Source organism: Oncorhynchus tshawytscha, linkage group LG04 (genome assembly GCF_018296145.1).
Source record: "Oncorhynchus tshawytscha isolate Ot180627B linkage group LG04, Otsh_v2.0, whole genome shotgun sequence".
In the NCBI taxonomy this organism is placed as follows: domain Eukaryota; kingdom Metazoa; phylum Chordata; class Actinopteri; order Salmoniformes; family Salmonidae; genus Oncorhynchus; species Oncorhynchus tshawytscha.
This window is the reverse complement of record NC_056432.1, coordinates 44,948,723-44,971,376: the sequence shown is the minus strand read 5'-3', so window position 1 is coordinate 44,971,376 and position 22,654 is coordinate 44,948,723. Positions and strand designations below refer to the sequence as shown.

At 43.9% G+C, this 22,654-nt stretch overlaps 2 protein-coding genes across 2 annotated transcripts; both read left to right on the top strand.

The window, feature by feature from the left end:
* The first annotated feature begins 8,430 nt into the window (after positions 1-8,430).
* On the top strand, positions 8,431-14,617 carry LOC112248865 (V-set and immunoglobulin domain-containing protein 10). Its single transcript, XM_024418226.2, has 9 exons — positions 8,431-8,780; positions 8,960-9,259; positions 9,801-10,106; positions 10,413-10,561; positions 10,685-10,835; positions 11,764-12,048; positions 13,460-13,573; positions 13,802-13,963; positions 14,224-14,617. The coding sequence occupies exons 1-9, from the start codon at positions 8,699-8,701 to the stop codon at positions 14,301-14,303; spliced, it is 1,629 nt and encodes a 542-aa protein (XP_024273994.1). The 5' UTR covers positions 8,431-8,698; the 3' UTR covers positions 14,304-14,617.
* A 982-nt stretch (positions 14,618-15,599) lies between these two features.
* wsb2 (WD repeat and SOCS box containing 2) lies at positions 15,600-22,608 on the top strand. The gene is made up of 9 exons (XM_024418224.2): positions 15,600-15,925; positions 18,178-18,346; positions 18,527-18,738; positions 18,844-18,975; positions 19,119-19,222; positions 19,371-19,567; positions 19,667-19,756; positions 19,842-19,958; positions 22,075-22,608. The coding sequence occupies exons 1-9, from the start codon at positions 15,886-15,888 to the stop codon at positions 22,283-22,285; spliced, it is 1,272 nt and encodes a 423-aa protein (XP_024273992.1). The 5' UTR covers positions 15,600-15,885; the 3' UTR covers positions 22,286-22,608.
* Positions 22,609-22,654: the final 46 nt, after the last annotated feature.

Sequence of the window (22,654 nt, the reverse complement as noted above, 5' to 3'; positions counted from 1 at the left end):
ACAACTTAAAGGTGACATCCTTGATATTCGTCGGACTCAACAACATCTCCAAACTCTTATCCACCATAATTTCAAATGTCTGAGGGAAGAGCAACAACAGAGTGCCATGGAATTCAGAAACTCACTGAGCACTCTAACCCACACGCTGACAGAGCTCAGTGAGAGTGGAAGACGGGAAATTACTGGTGCCATGGACAGGCAGTTTGACTACCAACGAAACCAACTCACTGCCACTCTCCAATGGCGCCTGCAACATCACCACACTGAGGTCCTCAAGGACGTTAATTCTGTTTTTTCTCCCATGGTTGACACTGTAGACCACTTGCAGACAGAACTCTCTAATTGTGTTAAAATGTTGGATGACGTGTCTGTGGACATGGCCTCCATTAGGCACAACTCCTTACACAGAGTTTCCCTGGTGTCCACTTCTGTTCAGACCACTGAGGGCCAAGCTGGCACCTCTGAACAGCCAAGACAAGGCCATGCTGCAGCCACCCCTTGCAGGATGCAATCTACCATGCATCCTGGTGTTCATTTTCATTGTCCGATAACACCCTCCCCCTCTACTTCCTCAATCCCTCCTAGCTCGTTTGTTCATGGTGATTTGTGTAGACGTCATGTGGGGGCGATGCCCATTAAATTGCAATTTCCCACCTTTGGGAAAAAAGATGACAGTCCTGATCCGCTAATGTATCTAGAAAGATGTTGTGACTTTCTTGCCCTCAATCCCCTGGCTGACGAAGAGCTCCTTGCCACATTGAGGAATGTGTTGCATGGGACAGCTCGAGACTGGTGGGATGTTGCACGTCTCACCACTACCTCCTGGGCTGACTTTGAGGCCAAGTTTTCCTCTGCATTTCTGTCTGAGGACTACATGGATGAGCTGGCAGACAGAGTCAGGAATCGAGTGCAAAGCGAGAAAGAGAGTATCTGTGACTTTGCATACGGTTACCACTCCCTGTGCAGAAGGTGGAAACCTGGCATTGAGGAGGAAGAGTTCTTCAAGATCAATTTAATGACCATCAACCCACTACTAGCCAGTCAACTCCGAGAACGAGTCACCACTGTCGATGGACTGGTTCGCTTGGGACAGCAGTTTGAGAAGGACAGAGAATGCCAACAGCAATATGACCAGAGAAAGAAACAGACACCCAAACAGTTACCCAAGACAGACTATCAACAACAGCTAGAGTCTCCAGCCAAGACCCCTCTCATGTTCTGTTGGAGATGTAGCCAAAAGGGACATTCTTCAGCTACATGTCCAAGACCGTATCAAGTAAACCCTTCCAGAAACCACAAATCACAACAGGCCAACACACCTAACTCTCTTCGCAGGAATGACCATCCTACTCTGGGTGCTTTAACCAGAGCTGAAACTCCAAGAGTCACTGCCTACGCCCCCCCATCGACATCCCCTTCCTTTCAGTTAATACCGCACCAATCAGAAGCTACAAAGTTACATGATTGGGGTTCAAATGTGGCACTCTTCTCTGCCGTTGCTCCGGTACCACTAACCCTTGATAATCCTTCTGACGATCTCCTTTTACAGGCTGTGAGAAGAGCTCAGCTGGAACAGCCAGAGGAGTTAAGGCTGTTGGAACAGCTGCAGAATAATGCTGATGTATGTACTTCAAAGCTAGGATGCACCGGGCTCCTGAAGCACAAAATATTCCTTACACAGGAAATGCCGATCAAGCAAAAGCCATATCGTTTGTCCCCAGCGAAGCTAATCATCCAAAAGGGACTCATTAATGATATGTTAACACAAGATATAATAGAACGTTCCTCCTCTCCCTGGGCTGCTCCTGTTGTCCTCATCCCAAAAAAGACTGGTGGTCTTAGATTTTGTGTGGACTATAGGAAGACCAACAATGTTTCCCAGACTGATGCCTATCCTCTTCCTACCATCCACGAGATCCTGGAGTCATTGTCTGGCGCTGTTGTGTTCACTACCCTTGACCTCAACAGTGGTTATTGGCAGGTTGAGATGGACCAGGAAAGCAAGGACAAGACTGCTTTTGTCTGTGCTGAGGGCTTGTTTTCCTTTAAGGTGATGCCCTTTGGATTAAAGAATGCCCCTGCCACTTTCCAAAGACTCATGGAGATTGCGTTAGGTGAGCTCAAAGGGAAGATCTGTTTTGTCTACCTGGACGATATAATTATCTACTCTCAGAACAGAGAAAGACACTTTCAAGATCTTCAAGCAGTGTTGGACAAGCTAAGAGAAGCTGGTCTGACCTTGAATATGAAGAAGAGCAACTTCTGCCAAACCTCCCTGAAGTTCCTTGGGCATATTGTGTCTTTTGACAGCATTCATGTGGATCCTGAAAAGAAGAAGGCTGTACAAGACTTCCCTGTGCCAACCACACTCAAGGCCCTTCAACGGTTCCTTGGTATGGCTGGATGGTACCATCGGTTTGTGTCGAACTTCTCCCAGGTTGCAGAACCCCTCAACGCGTTGAAGCGAAAAGGAGTGAAATTCCAATGGACGGCAGAGTGCCAGACCTCCTTTGAAACCCTGAAACAACACCTCGTCACACCTCCCATTTTAGGTCATCCCAACTTTGATTGCCCTTTTTGTTGTTTACACTGATGCAAGTGATGTTGGACTTGGTGCTGTCCTAGTCCAACAGACTGGACTTGGCACTGAAGAAGTGCTAGCGTTCGCCAGTCGGACATTGAATGGAGCAGAACTGAACTACTCCACAACCGAGCAAGAGTGCCTTGCAGTTGTCTGGGCTTTGGAAAAGTGGAGGTACTACCTGGAGGGAAGACACTTCACTGTGGTCACTGACCATTCCTCCCTTGTGTGGGTGTTCAAGACCAACAAACCAAGTACCAGACTCATAAGATGGGCTCTACGGTTGCAAGAGTTCACCTTTGCAGTAGAATACAGGAAAGGAAAATACAACACTGTTCCAGATGCCTTGTCCAGAGCTCCTGCTTGTGATAATGGCCCTCATCTTACATGTGCTACTGTCCTGTCAAGCAGTCGAGACTCGCCCAAAACGGACTTTCCCATCTCTGATGAGGCCACAGGATGATCCAGAAGTACAGGCTTTGTACCAGACTATCCTGGAAGATGGAGAAAAGATGGTCAATCCTACCACAAAGCTGACCATCATTGAAGACAAAGTCTACCGTGTTGTACAACTACCTCACAGAACACTCTACCAAATGTACATACCTGAAACTCTACGCCTTCAACTGCTTCAACATTTCCATGAAGACCCATTAGCTGGTCATTTGGGCAGGTTCAAAACCTACAAGCGGTTGCAAGCGTTACTGTACTGGCCAAATCTGGGCATGGATGTGAAGTCGCACATCCGAAACTGTCAGGTTTGTCAAATGTACAAACCAGAAGGTAGGTAGCCTGCTGGCAAGTTGCAGCAAACGGTGGTTACCCGACCTTGGGAAATGTTAGGAGTGGATTTGATGGGTCCATTTCCTAGAAGCTCCAATCAGAATGTGTACATGCTTGTTTTTGTTGATTATTATTCAAATTGGGTGGAGCTATTTTCCCTGCATCAGGCCACAGCAAGGACCGTCTCTAACATCCTTACGAAAGAGATCCTGACTTGCTGGGGAGTGCCTGACTACATCCTGTCTGATCGAGGTTCCCAATTTGTCTCTGATCTCTTTGAGGAGACCTGCCAAAGATGGAACCTGAGACAGAAGCTGACCACGGCCTATCACCCACAGACCAATCTCACTGAGAGAGTAAATCGAACCTTGAAGACGATGATTGCTTCCTATGTAGGGACCCAGCACAAACACTGGGACAAGCATCTTCACGAGTTTCGATTTGCCCTGAATTCTGCTGTGCAAGAGTCCACTGGAGTCACACCTGCAGAGCTGAACCTAAGTCGTCCTCTCCGAGGACCCTTGGATATGGTGCTACAGCCCCAGCAGCTTACTCCAGACGCTGCTTGCTATGACCAGGTAGTCCATCTCCACGACTTGAGAGCTCTTGTCTCAAAGAACACGATCCAGGCTCGACTCAAGCAGAAGAGAAATTATGATAAGAACAGACGAGACATGCAGTTCCAGCTTCGTGATCGGGTGTGGCTTCGCTCTCATCCTTACTCGAAAGCTGAACAATTCTTCTCTGCCAAGCTCGCTCCTAAATGGCAAGGACCATATAGGATTGTGGAGCAGATGGGCCCTTTGAACTACCGAGTGGTGAAAGAGGACACAGGTGAAGATATGCGCGTTGTCCATGTCTCACGCCTTAAGGCCTGTTACCCCTCGGCTGAGGAATTGAGGCGATTGAGCGCCGCAAGGTCCTGGATATCTTTGAAGAGGAAAGTGAGGAGACTTTTCTTGGATTCCCAGACCCAGAAGTCTCACACCTTAAGGCCTGTGACCCCTCAGCTGAGGAGTGTGAGCTCCAAAAAGTCATGAATATTTTTGTAGAGGAAAGCGATGAAGAGACCTTTCTCGGTTTCCCCGACCAAGATGTGCCTTCCAGGGCAATGGTCGGCTTTTTCCAGGGGAGGGGGTGTGTGACGGCCCTGAATTATTCTGAACCGTCTCAGTGCAGCTCCTTCCAATAGGGCGCTTTCCCTTTAATTCCCAATTAAATAGCCAGCACGTGAATGAGGACGTGTTCAACCCTCAGTTCCGTAGCTTCTCTATTCCGTTTGTTTTGTTGCCGTTAAACGTGTGTTTTGTAGCCTAATAGAGTTTACCCAGGATCGGATCCACTCTTTGCGTCCGTGGACTACACCTCTCCGTTCTTCGTGGCCTTTCTCCGCTGGAGATCTATTGGCGGATTGGATTGTCTGACTGACCGACTGACTACCACCTTTTTGTATACGGTATTTAATTTGTTTTGATGTATACTGTGATTTATGTAGTTAGTAGTAGTTGAGGACTTAGTAAGAGTTGATATGCTTTAAAGTTCTGTGGGAAAATAATTGTTATATTGATTGTATGTTTAATACTGGGTTTACGCTACACGGAATGAACGGACAAACATTGCGTGACAAAAGTCACTTGAGTTCACTGAACTCCTTTACCGGGCTGGACTCTTTTTAGGCCCGAGGTACAGGACATTTCTGGAGGAACCAGAACTCATTGTGATATTATTATATGTAATCTTCTAATACAACAAAAGAATATAGTTGTTTTTGTCTTGTTTTGTGTTTGGACCATGATAGTTTGTTGGTGATGACGGACCAGATGGGACACATTCCCACCCAAACTAAAAGGAGAAACCAATGTTTTCTCTCCACTTCAGCCCTGTCAATGTTAATACTGTCTTGGTGTGTTTGGCCTGTTTGTCCCTCATTTTCCTAGGGGCCTGTTTGTCCCTCATTTTCCTATCGTCCACGATTGTCTTGCTCACATTGAGGGAGAGGATGTTGTCCTGGCACCACACTGCCAGGTCTCTGACCTCCTCCCTATAGGCTGTCTCATCGTTGTTGGTGATCAGGCCTACCACTGTTGTGTCGTCAGCAAACTTAATAATGGTGTTGGAGTCGTGCTTGGCAACTGCGGGTTGGTGAACAAGGAGTACAGGAGGGGACTAAGTATGCTCCCCTGAGGGTCCCCAGTGTTGAGGATCAGCCTGGCAGATGTGTTGTTGCCTACCCTTACCATCTGGTTACGACCCGTCAGGAAGTCCAGGATCCAGTTGCAGAGGGAGGTGTTTTAGTCCCAGTGTCCTTAGCTTAGTGATGAGCCTTGTGGGTACTATGGTGTTGAACGCTGAGCTGTAGTCAATGAACAGCATTCTCAGATAGGTGTTCCTTTTGTCCCGGGTGCGTGCTCAGTCCCCTCTTGTACTCCCTGTTCACCCACGACTGCATGGCCAGGCATGACTCCAACACCATCATTAACTTTGCAGACGACACAACAGTGGTAGGCCTGATCACCAACAACGACGAGACAGCATATAGGGAGGTCAGAGACCTGGCCGGGTGGTGCCAGAATAACAACCTATCCCTCAACGTAACCAAGACTAAGGAGATGATTGTGGACTACAGGAAAAGGAGCATCGAGCACACCCCCATTCTCATCGACGGGGCTGTAGTGGGTCAGGTTGAGAGCTTCAAGTTCCTTGGTGTCCACATCAACAACAAACTAGAATGGTCCAAACACACCAAGACAGTCGTGAAGAGGGCACGACAAAGCCTATTCCCTCGGGAAACTAAAAAGATTTGGCATGGGTCCTGAGATCCTCAAAAGGTTCTACAGCTGCAACATCGAGAGCATCCTGACCGGTTGCATCACTACCTGGTACGGAAATTGCTCGGCTTCCGACCACAAGGCACTACAGAGGGTAGTGCGTAGGGCCCAGTACATCACTGGGCCAAAGCTGCCTGCCATCCAAGACCTCTACACCAGGCAGTGTCGGAGGAAGGCCCTAAAAATTGTCAAAGACCCCAGCCACCCCAGTCATAGACTGTTCTCTCTACTACCGCATGGCAAGCGGTACCGGAGTGCCAAGTCTTGGACAAAAAGGCTTCTCAACATTTTTACCCCCAAGCCATAAGACTCCTGAACCGGTAACCAAACGGTTCCCCGGACTATTTCCATTGTGTGCCACCCCCCTTTTACGTTGCTGCTACTCTCTGTTTATTATATGCATAGTCACTTTAACTATACATACATGTACATACTACCTCAATTGGCCCGACCAACCAGCGCTCCCGCACATTGGCTAACCGGACTATCTGCATTGTGTTCCACCACCCGCCAACCCCTCTCGTTACGCTACTGCTACTCTCTGTTCATCATATATGCATAGTCACTTTAACCATACCCACATGTACATACTACCCCAATAAGCCTGACTACCCGGTGTCTGTATATAGCCTTGCTACTGTTATTTTCAAATGTCTTTTTACTGTTGTTTTATTTCTTGACTTTCCTACACACACAAACAAATACCTTTTTTTCGCACTATTGGTTAGGGCCTGTAAGTAAGCATTTCACTGTAAGGTCTACACCTGTTGTATTCGGCGCACGTTACAAATAAACTTTGATTTGATTCCAGTGTTTAATTGCTATATTGTAATTACTTTGCCACCATGGCCTATTTATTGCCTGCCTTACCTCCCTTAGCTTACCTCATTTGCACACAATGTATATAGACATTTTTTCTACTGTATTATTGACTGTATGTTTGTTTATGCCATGTGTAACTCTGTGTTGTTGTATGTGTCGAACTGCTTTGCTTTATCTTGGCCACGTCGCAGTTGTAAATGAGAACTTGTTCTCAACTAGCCTACCTGGTTAAATAAAGGTGAAAAAAAATAATATATATATAAAATGCCCCTATGCACAAAGGGAGATCCATACAGAAATTGTTTGTTGAGATCGGTGTGGAAGAACTTGACTGGCCTGCACAGGCCCTGACCTCAACTCCATCAAACACCTTTGGGAAGAATTGGAACGCCAACTGTGAGCGAGGCCTAATCACCCAACATCAGTGCCCGACCTCACTAATGCTCTTGTGTGGAAGCAAGTCTCTGCAGCAATGTTCCAACATCTAATGGAAAGCCTTCCCAGAATAGTGGAGGCTGTTATAGCAGCAAAGGGTGTACCAACTCCATATTAATGCCCATGATTGTGGAATGAGAGATTCGACGAGCAGGTGTCCACATACTTTTGGTCATGTAGTGTAACTGTTGTTTTTTAAACAAAAATGTAACGTTAGACGTTAATGTCCTAGTTGTATATTTTCGGTGAAAATCACTACAATACATGTGCTTTAGCTGTCACCCTGGCCTGATATTGGCTACACTAGATACTTCCCTACTGCGGCACGCGAATAAGGTGTCCTGTGTTGTCGGCTTGCAGCGTATACTCTGGAGCAGTGTTGACTCTTATGGTGAAATCCAGATAGTTATGCCTACTACCTTCTGTGTAGGCTGCTATCCTACTTGAAATAAAATCAAGTGAGATGGAACAAATTGGAGATGGTGACCAATACTTATTGTTATTTCGCCCTCGCCCTTCGACATAATAACTTTACAAGTTTTAATAAGTGCTAGATAACTAGGTTTAGCAAGATAACAAGCACTATGCGGCAATCGCGCCGCCATGAATTTCTGGGTGCTAAAATTCTAATAGTTCGCCTAATTTCAGTTTGTGACAAAACAAGCAGTCATTGTGTAGATATTCATTTTACCATCTTAACCGGTGAGAACTATATTTTCCATTACCTAAAATATAGTATTTTCAGCAGTTTGAAGTTGGTGTACAAAGCCGAAAGTAAAATATGCAAAAACGAAACAAAAGTTCGGGAAGCATAGAAATACAGCACATAGAACACATAAATGTTAGACTTGTTGTCAATGAGAATGACATATCTATAACTCTGTCTATGTGAATTTGGTCTGGTCGCACAAAAGGTTACATATTGCAACTGGGTAGGGCTTATCCGGACAACTGACTGAACCGTTTTGTCTCCACACTCGACTCAGCTACGCGACATGCGTCATCCATTTGGGCACGAGGCGTGTCCATAATGCCTCTCCCGGAGTAAACAGCCAGGTAGTCAAATAGGTTAGAATATGTAGCATGTGGCGGTTCCATGGAAAAGAGACATGTTAAATTATGACCTATGTATCTATTATTTACTCTAAGCAGTCTCATGTAAACTACGTGTCGAGTTTTCTTGTGTCATAGCACGTACAACAGGTAGTCAGGTAAACTGCTGACATTGGCAACCAAGCTTTTGTTTAACATGAAATCGGGCTATACAGCAGGAATAATCATGAAGGCATTCTCAGTTGCAATTTTTCTTTTTCTGTTCATGGATCAGACAGGTGAGTGTCCACTTGTGACATGTTTATGAATAGACTGTAACCTAAAAGGTGGACTTAGCCTAATAAGTGATACAGTGAAATTAGTTTATATTAGGTCAATGTTTTGATCTATGTGGTGCTCACTTCTACTATTTGATCATCGTCTCATCTCTTGCTTATTGTTTTTATGAAATTTGCAGCAAATGGGCGCTCAGATAAAACTGTAATTAAAACTCTGGGGGCGAATATTCTACTTCCGTGTTGGAACACTGCGATGAACGTGACTCCCTCCTTCACGCGATGGATGCAGAATGGACAGGTTATCATTGGCCGAAATCATTCCATAATTCTAACACCTTCAAGTGAAGGGCACCTGACGATAATGAACAATCAAAGCTTGTACATCAACGGACTAGCTTTATCAGATGAGGGGATATATCTTTGTGATTCCTTACCCCATGACAACAACACTCAAACAAGTCTGACATTGCAAATAGTCAGTAAGTATATGTTTCCTAATGTAACAGTGTTTGTGTTGGTGTCATTCTTGTATAATGACTTGTATATACATTACATTGCCAAAAGTATGTAGACACCCCTTCAAATGAGTGGATTTGGCTATTTCAGCTTCACCCTTTGCTGACAAGTGTATAGAATCGAGTATTTTGGTCTATTGCTCCTGGCTCCAAATTCCTTGAAACTGGTTCTTCCGGAATATTTGCTGCAGTGGCTAGTTTTGTGGATAACCGTTACTGTAGTAGTATGTTCATGTATCCTGTAGCCATTTGAATGAGCGTGATAAGAGGGTATTTGCGGGTGATCTTAAATACTGTACCTTGAAGAGCGTTGAAATGTCTGATATTAACCAATAAGGACTGAGAAGGATCTCTAAAGAGAATGCCTCGTGTGTATGTTGTGCTATCGTGTGTATGTTGCTCAATAATGAAACACTGTAACAATGCTTGATTGGGGATAATGTGAACACTGTATTCAAGTGGAATGTGTATGCCTACTAAACAACCTTATGTTGACCTCTATCAGGTGGTCCTGGCAATGGCATCACAGACATCCACCCAGCCACAACCCTTTCCAATGGAACCCTCATCGTCCACAGGGGTTCCACGGTGTTCTTCAACTGCTCCAGCTGGTCCTATCCCTCCCAGCATCTGTCCTGGGGGTTTCAGGGTGTGGCATCCAGAAATGACTCCCTGACAGCGGGCAGTGGGTCCTGGCTGGACTTCAGGATAGAGGACATCCAACCCACAGCTCAGGGGAACTACATATGTAGAGACCAGAACTCAGTTTCCCAGAAGGAAGTTGGCTGGAGCAAAGAGCTGCTTGTATACTGTAGGTGGCTATAAGGGTAATAGACTCACTTGTCTCTGATACTGGGATCTGTCTTCTGTGATTGCCATGGGCTTAGTGATAATAAAATGAAATAAAATCTCAATGTCATTACTGTTTTGTTTATCTGCAGATGCCACTGGCTGGTACCTGGTACCAAATGGTGCCCTAATTGATTAGATTAACCAAAATAATCAATCTTATTATCATAAAAATCTAAATGGTACCTGGTTTGTTATTACTGTGTAATTACTCAAATACTAAATCAATTCTACACCGTAAAATTAACTGCTTCCATTTCTCCTCTAGATTCCCCAGAGAAGCACCCGGAGTGTCAGTGGAAGATTGGGAAGGACCCGTCCCATGTCCAGTTTAACTGCAGCTGGTTTGGAGGCTACCCCTCTCCCACATTACTCTGGGGGGAGAAACATCAAGTGCCATCGAGCCAGGGGAACCAGGTGTTTATTTGTGTTTTTTTTGGTGGACAATTTAAAAACACAATTTAATGGGATACAATGCATTTGAAATCATTGATGGTAACACAAAAGTGTAACAACTTATTTCCATTGTGGTCCTCTTAGGTGGCTGGACAGCTGATGGAGTCGGAGGTGACAGACCATCTAGTGGTAAATCTGAACAGGTCGTTGTTGTTCGAGGGGCAGACGCTGAAGTGTGATGGGCATCATCCTATGATTAGTACAGAAGACGAGAAGTTCTGCTCCTTCACGCTCAGTAAGTCATACAAGAGACACCCTGCAAACTAGTCAACATCTGCTATGATTAATGTTTACTTTTCAGATTTATGGTTTCTGTATTGCAAATACTGAAGAAAGACGCCCTGAAATGTATCAATGTTTAGTTCACTTCAGTTCAGTTAAACGCTTTTTTTTATTTCAGCTTATAAACAACTGTATGGTTTCTGCAACTGTACAAAGCTCAGAATATTAGCCAGGTATGAAACCATTCAGTGGCACACAGCAAGTGTGTTTTTGCAATTCAAGTAAGGCGTGCCGAGGGATATTTTGAAGCGTTATCTTAGCACCATGAAAGTTTACTCAAACAATGAAAAAGTTCCAAAGAATCTCTTACTCAGCCACACATCTCCAGTGCGTGTGTGTGCATCCTTATATCTAATATAAATGTTTTTTTTTAAATGTTATCCGTTATTTTAACGGTTAAGTTGACTGAGAACACATTCTCATTTACAGCAACAACCTGGGGAATAGTTAAAGGGGAGAGGAGATGAATGAGCCAATTGTAAACTGTGGATGATTAGGTATGAGGGCCAGATTGGTAATAAAGCCAGGACACCAGGATTAACAACCCCACTCTTACGATAAGTGCCATGGGATCTTCAGTGACCACAGAGAGTCAGGACACCTGTTTAACATCCCATCTGAAAGTCAGCACCCTACACAGGGTAATGTCCCCAATCACTGCCCTTGGGATATTTTCTTTAGACCAGAGGAAAGGGTGCCTCCTACTGGCCCTCCAACACTACTTCCAGCAGCATCTGGTCTCCCATCTAGGGACTGACCAGGACCAACCCTGCTTAACTTCAGAAGCAAGCCAGCAGTGGGATGCAGGGTGGTATGCTTCTGGCTCAAATGTAATTATATCCCTGGCCCAGTCTAACACCATGTTTCTTCTCATCTCCCAGAGTCTCCCTATCCTGAAGGGGAACCACTGGTCACAGCTCTCGAAGGCACCAACATCACATTAACCTGTAAAGAGTCCAGCTCCCTGCCTCCAGCCCTCACCACCTGGCAGAGGACAGCACAGCAGGAGGACGTGGTACCCAGCTCCAAGTATGTCCTGTCACGACAGGGCCCCACCTTCACCCTCACCATAGTCAACATCATCAAGCAGGACGAGGGCCTCTACTTCTGCAGGAGCGAGAACCCACTGATGGTCCGCGAGCTGGAGATCTATTTAACAGTTAAAAGTGAGTTAAGACTGAGTTGAGTGTCGGTGCGTCTGTGTGTGTGCATGTGCCTGCCTAATTTTCCTTCCTGTAAGAAAATTGTGGGACTATGGGAAATTGTATAGAAACTTATCTAGAGATTGATTATGGCCCTAGTGATAGTTTGTTTATAATCATAAAGGCCAGGTGTGGGGGATCTTTATCAGAACAAAACCATTTGTGAACATGCTTAGTGCATCACTGCCTGGTATGGCAACGGCTTGGCCTCTGACCAAAGACTCCAGCCACCCTAGTCATGGACTGTTGTCTGCTACCGCACTGCAAGCGGTACCGGAGCACCAAGTCTAGGTCCAAGAGGCTTGAAACTGCTGCTCCAGTTTCAACTGTTCAATCGTTCTGCCTGCGGCTATGGAACCCTGACCTGTTCTCCGGACGTGCTACCTGTCCCAGACCTGCTGTTTTCAACTCTCTAGAGACAGCAGGAGTGGTAGAGATACTCTGAATGATCGGCTATGAAAAGCCAACTGACATTTACTCCTGAGGTGCTGACCTGTTGCACCCTCGACAACCACTGTAAATATTATGTGACCCTGCTGGTCATCTATGAACATTTGAACATCTTGACCATGTTCTGTTATAATCTCCACCCGGTACAGCCAGAAGAGGACTGGCCACCCCTCATAGCCTTGTTCCTCTCTAGGTTTCTTCCTAGGTTCTGGCCTTTCTAGGGAGTTTTTCCTAGCCACTGTGCTTCTACACCTGCATTGCTTGCTGTTTGGGGTTTTAGGCTGGGTTTCTGTACAGCACTTTGAGATATCAGCTGATGTAAGAAGCTTTATGAATAAATTATATTTGATTCTAAACAGCTTCTACCCCGAAGCCATAAAACTCCTGAACATCTATTCAAATGGCTACCCAGACTATTTGCATTGTCTCCTGACCCCCCTCCACTCCCCTCTCCACACTGCCACTCTCTGTTGTCATCTTTGCATAGTCACTTTAATAACTCTACCTACATGTACATACTACCTCAACTAACCGGTGGCACATTGAATCTGTGCTTAATTACTTGTTACTTTTATCTCTTATTCTTATCCATATATTTTGTTTAAGCTGCACTGTTGGTTAGGGGCTCGTCAGTAAGCATTTCACTGTAAGGTCTACTACACCTGTTGTATTCGGCGCATGTGACTAGTAACATTTGATTTGATTTGTAATAGAGGTCTAGACACAGAAGACCATACTTATGAACAAAACCTAACAAAGGCAGGTGCAGGAAGGTAGCAAGGCAACACCTTCTTTGGAATGTCGATAAACCTGTTAACTCTCCTTGTGAGAGATTCTTGTACATTCATGTCCCTTTAGCGACATGTAAGCATGCCTAATGAGAGACGAAAACATGTCTAATCTATTTTTTTCTTTTCTTTCTCAGCCTCATCTCAATACACTGGAGCAATCATTGGGATATTCCTAGCCATTTTGATCGTAGGATCTGGGATTGTTATCGCTAAAACAGTATATTCCAGCCGTGACCGAATTTGCCTGGGTAAAACCTTTTTTTCCCCATGAATTGCATTGTCCCTTTTGTTACAAAAGCTTTTAAATTAGCTCATCTGTCTTTGTTTATTATTGTGTCATTTCATGAAAGGTGAAAGAAAAAGATCCATCAAGCTAACCTTAAAGATAAGATATACTTTGATGACGACTGACTGGGAAAGTTACTGACTTGCTCAAATATATATATTTAAATACTAACAGCCAAATTTGATTACAGGTAATGGATTTGAGCGAATGGAGGAGGACAGGGAAGATGTGTTGAGCCTGGTAGAGTCCGATGAAGAGGTGTTTCCTGAAGCAGTACCCAGACTGCCACCTCTATCTCTGACTAACGGACACAACACTACTACACTTGTACAAATACATCGAATCTCATCCAGTAAGACATGATTCTAGCTGCTCCCTGCTTGTAGAAGGGGGGATTGCCCACTGGGGTACTAGCTGCATATATTTGTTTTGAAAAGGTGTAGGCCTGTTCTATATTGCATTATGAAAGCAAGTAATGTGATTGTAATGTTGTAATTGCATGTATCTGTAATATACAGTGGATAGAACTGCAACTATTCTGTTTCTGTTTTGTATTGACCTCATGCTGTATATGAGGCTCACACCCAAATCTGTAACCCATCTCTTTTTCAGATGACCATGAAGATGAAGAAATGGTTGAACATCCATTACAGCTAGAACACACAGATATGGAAGAACTTGTCACATTTTAGGTGTTGGAAGATTGATATTCTTTAAAACATTACATAAAAACAAAGATAACATTTTACTACCTATGAAACTGTGAAAAAATGTGTCATTATTGGTGGTTGGCTTTCACAGTAGCCGATGTAGATGTATGGGTCAGCTTTTTATCATCCATTTCACTTTTTTGGCTGATGAATGAATAATTATTTAAATGAATTGTTGCCATTTGTCTCAAATGACATTTTTCACAATAATGTAACATTTTGTATCACTCAAACACAAAATAAACCTGAATAAAAAAAGCATAGGCAAGGGTGAGTTGCACCCCCATTTGCCCTCAGCACAGCCTCAATTCGTTGGAGCATGGACAAAAAAAAGGGTGTTGAAAGCGTTCCACAGGGATGCTGGCCCATGTTGATGTCAATGCTTCAGTTGTTTCAAGTTGGCTGGATATCCTTTGGGTGGTGGACCATTCCTGATACACACGGGAAACTGTTGAGTGTGAAAAATCCAGAAGCGTTGCAGTTCTTTACACACTCAAACTGACTGGCACCTACAACCATGCCCCATTCAAAGGCACTTAAATGTTTTGTCTTGCCCATTCATCCTCTGAACGGCACACAAACCATGTCTCAAGTCTTAAAACTCCTTATTTAACCTGTCTCCTCCACTTCATTGTTACTGATTGAAGGGGATTTAACAAGTGACATCTATAAGGGATCATAGTTTTCACCTGGAATCACCTGGTCAGTCTATTTCAGGGATACTCAACTCTTACCCTACCAGGTCCGGAGCCTGCTGATTTTCTGTTCTACCTGATAATGAATTGCACACACCTGTTGTCCCAGGTCTAAATCAATCCCTGATTAGAGGGGAACAATGAAAAAATGAAGAGGAGCTGGCTTCGAGATCCAGAGTTAGTATGAGCGGTCTATTTCATGGAAAGAGCAGGTGTTCCTAATGTTTTGTACACTGTTTTGCTCTCTCTTTTTATTAATGAACAACGTATACAATTTACAAGTTGTAATGAGCAGGGGTGCAACTTTAGTTTAAGAAGTGGTGGGAACATTATTTTTTTGTATCCAGTTGGATAAACACTCCAAACAGCCTACCCGACGTCCCGAGGCGTCCGCATGGTCCTAAAGTTCACGGTGCCCTATTTGTATGACATTACAATGATAAAACTGGTGGGGACAAAAATGCCATTTCAAAATGTGGGGCGGACATGTCCCTGTGAATGAGTATGCTTATCAATAGATCAAACAAGCCCATGACGAGTCCATGTTACTTAATAGAAAACAAGGGCACGTGTGGCAAGGTAGCCAATCATATCGCATTGGAGGGATGGAATTTTACTGTACAGGAAATCAGATGAATTCTTCTTTGACTTACATTTCTCTACCGAAAGCTTTAAAAAAACACTACTTGGCTATTTCACGTCATTTAGCGTTCCGAATATACAGTATGCGCTCTATTTTTCTCTCGGAATATGGCATTTTAACATGGGATTATTGACTAGACGTCATTGTTAGATAATCAGGAAGTATAGACAGTAACCCGACCAAGAATGTGATAACCTGCTTCCGTCAACATCTACAATTGGCAAAAATGTGTTCATTGAAAGACAACAATCGGCGCATACGGCCAGGTACGTTCCATTTTATTTATAGGACTATAATAAAACAATATACAGGTAACTGCCAAAATAAAGGAAACACTTGAGTAGATTAGGGTTCTGGCGGCTCTGTTATGGTGTGGGGTGCATTTTGCTGGCATGGTTTAGGTCCGCTGAGGGCAAGGTAAACGCCAATAAATACATACACAGCCATACTGAGTGATCACCTTCAACCTATGATTAATCATTTCTATCCTGGTGGGAGTGGTTTCTTCCAGGATGACAATGACCCCATTCAAAGGGCACAAGTGGTGGTCAATGAATGATTTGATGAGCATGAAAACGATGTAAAACTAGATTCAGCTGCGGGACGATTTTCTCTTTGAGCGGATGGTCAGGAGACGGACATAATTACCAATAGTTTGTAGACTGCAAATTGACCGCAAGAAGCCAACACAGATATAACGTTTAACTAAAACAATAATTTCAAACATTGCTTTCATGTGTATATGATCACATATATCTCTGTATTATGGGTGAGAATACTTTGGAACAGATTTCCAAAATTAAAATCACTTGGAGCTGATTTGTTGGTGTGTTATTTTTTTGGGGGGGGCGGGGAGAAAATGGGGGCTGCCAGTTGGGGAACCCTGATGTAAACCATATCCCATGATCTCAACTCAAATTAACACTTTGATTCTTGTGGAATAATGGTGTAGTATCCCTCCAATAGAGTTCCAGACACTTGTAGAATCTATGCCAAGGCTGTTCTGGCGGCTCGTAGGGACCCAACACCCTGTTAACACACCTTATGTTTTTGTTTCCTTTATAGCTTTCAGAAACAGTCAATCCCATGTAGAAGTTGGGAGAAAGGAAAGGGAAAAATTGCCAACTGAACAGCTGGTGCACTAACCAATATACTCAGCAAAAAACGAAACATCCTCTCACTGTCAACTGCATTTATTTTAGCAAACTGAACATGTGTAAATATTTGTATGAACATAAGATTCAACAACTGAGACATAAACTGAACAAGTTCCACAGACATGTGACTAACAGAAATGGAATAATGTGTCCCTGAACAAAGAGGGGTAAAAATCAAAAGTAACAGTCAGTATCTGGTGTGGCCACCAGCTGCATTAAGTACTGCAGTGCATCTCCTCCTCATGGACTGCACCAGATTTGCCAGTTCTTGCTGTGAGATGTTACCCCACTCCTCCACCAAGGCACCTGCAAGTTCCCGGAAATTTCTGGGGGGAATGGCCCTAGCCCTCACCCTCCGATCCAACAGGTCCCAGACGTGCTCAATGGGATTGAGATCCGAGCTCTTCGCTGGCCATGGCAGAATACTGACATTCCTGTCTTGCAGGAAATCACGCACAGAACGAGCAGTATGGCTGGTGGCATTGTCATGCTGGAGGGTCATGTCAGGATGAGCCCTCAAGAAGGATACCACATGAGGGAGGAGGATGTCTTCCCTGTAACGCACAGCGTTTGACAACAAACTCAGTCTGATGATGCTGTGACACACCTTCCCAGACCATGACGGACCCTCCACCTCCAAACGTTGTTGCCGGTGATGTCTGGTGAGGACCTGCCTTACAACAGGCCTACAAGCCCTCAGTCCAGCCTCTCTCAGCCTATTGCGGACAGTCTGAGTACTGATGGAGGGATTGTGCGTTCCTGATGTAACTCGGGCAGTTGTTGCCATCCTGTACCTGTCCCGCAGGTGTGATGTTCGGATGTACCGATCCTGTGCAGGTGTTGTTACACGTGCGATCGATTGTCCGTCCTGTAGCGCTGTCTTAGGCGTCTCACAGTACGGACATTGCAATTTATTGCCGTGGCCAGATCTGCAGTCCTCATGCAGCATGCAGCATGCCTAAGGCACGTTCACGCAGATGAGCAGAGACCCTGGGCATCTTTCTTTTGGTGTTTTTCAGAGTCAGTAGAAAGGCCTCTTTAGTGTCCTAAGTTTTCATAACTGTGACATTAATTTCCTACCGTCTAAGCTGTTAGTGTCTTAATGACCTTCCATCAGGTGCATGTTAATTAATTGTTTATGGTTCATTGAAGCATGGGAAACAGTGTTTAAACCCTTTACAATGAAGATCTTTGAAGCTATTTGGATTTTTACGAATTATCTTTGAAAGACAGGGTCCTGAAAAAGGGACTTTTCTTTTTTTGCTGAGTTCATGTGGAATATTCTCTCAAATGTACTGTATTGTGGTAGTCCAACAACAGACATTTTTTCTATTCTAACTTCTCGCACGCTTCTCTCACAGCTTCCGATGGGCTGATATTGGAATTGAAATCCGCCCACCCTCCATCGCTGGAGGGGCGCGCTGGCTGCGAGACGTGGAGCGTTGATTTCTCTCCAGATGGATCCTGGTTTGCATGGTCCATGGGACACGGGATTGTGTGGGTGATTGCCTGGCCGCTTCGGCATGATAAGTATGTCGAGCCTTTAAAGACTATAGGCCTGTAAATATTCCTCATTCCTTCCATTCTTCCTTCCTTCCTAACATTCTTCCTTGCTTCCTCTCCTTCCTCATTTGAAGGTCTTGATGTTATTCATCAGCAACTCTTGAGTTTTATTCTTCATTTGTTTACTGTCAATGCTTGTCCATATAGGGTCAATAGGGTTGAGATTGCCCTAGAGAGCAACAGACAGGACAAGACCCTGAACTGTGGTCAGACAGTGTGGGGGCTGGCGTTTGGACCACGTCCATCAAAGACACCAGCACCTGGAGAAAAAGCAGCATCCCGTGAGAGAGAATCATCCAGACTGCTTCTGGCAACTGGCTTAGAGAATGGAGTGATCAAGATATGGGATGTTGAAACTGGTGGGATATGCAACTTAGGACACTGCTCTATTTCATTTATTGACCACATGATGCCAAGTCTCTAATGTTAACGTGCAACTCACTGTGCCCTAATTACATTTTCAGGTCAGCCTCGGTTTGACCTCAAAGGACATGAGGGTATTGCAAGGGACCTGGTCTTCACTCCCAACGAAAAGCTCACCCTTGTATCATCCTCTCGAGACAAAACCTTAAGGATATGGGATCTAACCCAGAAAGGTCAGCTATTGTTATACATCTAAAAATCATTCCCCCAAAGGACATTTCTCTCATCTCCTTCAAAAAATTCATATTAATTTTTATTGCATATGGAATTTACCTTAAACTTCTATATACGGTATCTTTTTCTCTGCCCTCCATAGGTGAGAAGGAGCCACATGTCCTCTCTGGCCACAAGGACTGGGTCAGCTGCTGTAGTGTCTCACCAGACTGCAGCATGATCGCATCGGTCGGCAGGTTTGACAGAGTGAGTTGCCCCTCACAGCAGAGGACTCTCCAAGAGAACCACAATAGTTGCTGAAATCGTGCTGAAAAGGAAATGTCTGAGCTAGCAGAGTTTGGTTTGACTCAGCATGGTAGTATGAAAAGGCTATAAAAGTTTTTTATTTTACCAGATGGTGTGTCTATGGAGCCTGCGGTCATACACCTTCATCAGGAATTTAACGGGGATCAACCACAAGACATTCTACCTGTTAGCTTCCTGTGACTTCTCTCCCGATGGGGCACTGCTCGCCACTGCAGCCTTCAGTGGTTCCCGTTGGTGGATCGATCTGTGGGATCCCTACACTGCACAGAAATTGTCTTCTCTAATGTACATCTGTGTGGATAATGATTTGATATGTGTAGCAGGATAATGGTGTGATATGTGTGGTGCATTAGTTGACACATTGTTGCTTTTTCTTTCCAATAGGGATTGCTCTGAGATGTATGGACAGAACCAAATCTCATCATTGAGATTCTCCCCCGAGGGTTTGCAACTGGCCATTGTTACTGAAGACAGGTAAGAGTTTAGTTAAGAGCTTTGCACCCTTCTCAACAAATTTAAAAGAGAAAGTGCTAGGCCTTCTGTTTCATGTGTTTCACAGAGCCCTCCAGATGTGGGAGCCAGGACAGAGGGGTATGGTGATGCAGACCAAGGAGGACCGTACCTCCAATGGGCTGTGCTGCAACTTCCATCCACAAGGGGGAGTCGTAGCCACAGGGTAGATTTACTTTACTGGCTCATTCTCATTAGAATAACTTGATACAAACATGAGCCTCCTACAAATCAAATCAAACTTTATTTGTCACATGCGCCAAATACAACAGGTAGACCTTACCGTGAAATGCTTACTTACAAGCCCTTAACCAACAATGCAGTTCAAGAAAGATATTTACCAAATAAACTAAAGTAAAAATAATAAAAAGTAACAATAAAATAACAACAACAAGGCTATATACAAGGGGTACCGGTACCAAGTCAATGTGCAGGGGTACAGGTTAGTCGAGGTCATTTTGAACATGTAGGTAGGGGTAAAGTGACTATGCATAGATAATAAACAGTGAGTAGCAGCAGTGTAAAAACAAATGGGGGGGTCAATGTAAATAGTCTGGGTGGCCATTTGATTCATTGTTCAGCAGTCTTATGGCTTGGGGGTAGAAGCTGTTAAGGAGCCTTTTGGTCATAGACTTGGTGTTCCGGTACTGCTTGCCGTGCAGTAGCAGAGAGAACAGTCTATGACTTGGGTGACTGGAGTCTTTCACCATTTTTTTGGTCTTTCCTGTGACACCGCCTAGTATATAGGTCCTGGATGGCAGGATGCTTGGCCCCAGTGATGTACTGAGTAGTACCTTACTACCCTCTGTAGAGACTTACGGTCAGATGCCGAGCAGTTGCCATACCAGGCGGTGATGTAACCAGTCAGGATGCTCTCAATGGTGCAGCTGTAGAACTTTTTGAGGATCTGGGGACCCATGCCAAATCTTTTCAGTCTCTTGAGGGGGAAAAGGTGTTGTCCTGCCCTCTTCATGATTGTCTTGGTGTGTTTGGACCACAAACTCATTTTAGATGCATCCAAGCTCTGTCAGGCCTGGATATAATCAACTATGAATTATAAGGGTAGAGTTAATAACATTGGAGATGGGGAAGACAATACCCCCTTATTTTACACTGATGTGAGACTGTTGAAAGCAATTTCCAGAGGGCTTTGTGAATACGGTCCTAGGAATTTGCCTTCACCTGTCTCTCATAGCAGTGCAGATGGGGATCAGGAAACAAGGAAAGAAAGCTCCTTCAGATGCACCTCTAAGATCCTGGCCGTATCCGAATAACTGTACTTGCGTTTTCTAAATAGTAGGCATTTTAGGTATGCAGAATTTTTTCGTTTTATAGGTTTAGTGTGCTTTAAATGCCAGGATGTCATACTCATTTGGAATTTTCATCCAGTTCGCTGCACACTATTAAGGGAATCGTCTTTTGAGACCCATGTCTGACATGGGTATATTACTGGAAACTTTCAAAGTTTACCAGTAAACTACTAGAATTTTGGTGTCTTTCAAGGATTTTATATAATATATCACAAGACATCTAGTGGCCCTTTTGAGTACTTCAGATTATCACAGGTGTCTGTAATTATTTATATATTTATATATATATATATATATATATATATATAAAATATATATATATATATATAAAATTTACTGTCTTTGTATTCAGTACACTGTTTTGGCATCAAACTGGTGGCAGTTGTGAAAAAAGTAAATAGTTAGAAGAGTTCCAGAGTTAATTGATAATGCCATTGTTAGGTCGATGCTTTTTTCATTAATTAGGCGATTTTCTCTTGAACCATATGGTCTATCTACTAGAAACTCATGGTCAATATGGACACAGATATGAAACATGAATCATATATGAATACAGTTTTTAAAAGTTATTCAAGTATAAATTACCAAAATTACGATTGCCAAAAAATGTATGTTTATTACCAAAGATTACTATCGTAATTTACCATTAGCTTTGCAACCCTAGTCTGACAACTGCTCATAATCAGCTGAGGGGATGCGCTGTACCAAAATAAACTAATGTTGGGAAGGAACACAATTGCGCATTAGATGACGCATTCTAATTAGGATGAGCCTTGTATGCTGATATTAGTTGCTTACTACATACTAAACCTTACGTTCTGCAGTTTAAGTAAGTAGTGGGCAAGACAGATTTTGGACACGACACCCAATGTTGTTGCAGTTTGTCTTTTTAGAAATGAGTCTTATTTAGTTAGCAGGAAGGTTAAAACAAGGCAAACAAATTGGCTAATACCCTGTGTGTTATTGTTGCAGGACCAGAGATGGCCATGTGAGGTTTTGGATGGTTCCCAGGTCAGTGCCCAGTCTGTGCCACCTGTGCCGCTCCGTCCTGCGCCACTCAGTCTCCACACACCAGGTGGAGGCCCTCCCCATACCACGCAGGATCCTGGAGTTCCTCACCTACAGAGACATCCCGGACCACTCAGAAGCACGATCTGACCGCTCCTCGGATGAGGAGGAATAGTGAATTTTGGAATGGGTGGAGGGAATGTTTCTGGACTCCATTTGTAATGCATTTGAGTTGATGGAAGTATTGACTGACTAATGATGGAACAGTCAAAGGAGGAGAGCTTATTATTTGCCTCGTTTACAAATGCATAAAAAGTTTGTGGTAATGTTGTCTGACTGAAATGATGGGACTTTTTAGGACCTTGAGTGGAGTGGATACTTTGTGGTTTACACAAAATCAGTCATGTCTGATCAGCTATTTGTCCAAGGAAATTCTCAGGATGTCAAAATGGAAATTCACCTGGATGCAATTAGCTAGTGATTATACAGATGAACTTTTAAAAAAAACAACTCTTAAATCCTAACAAATTTACATAAATTGCAC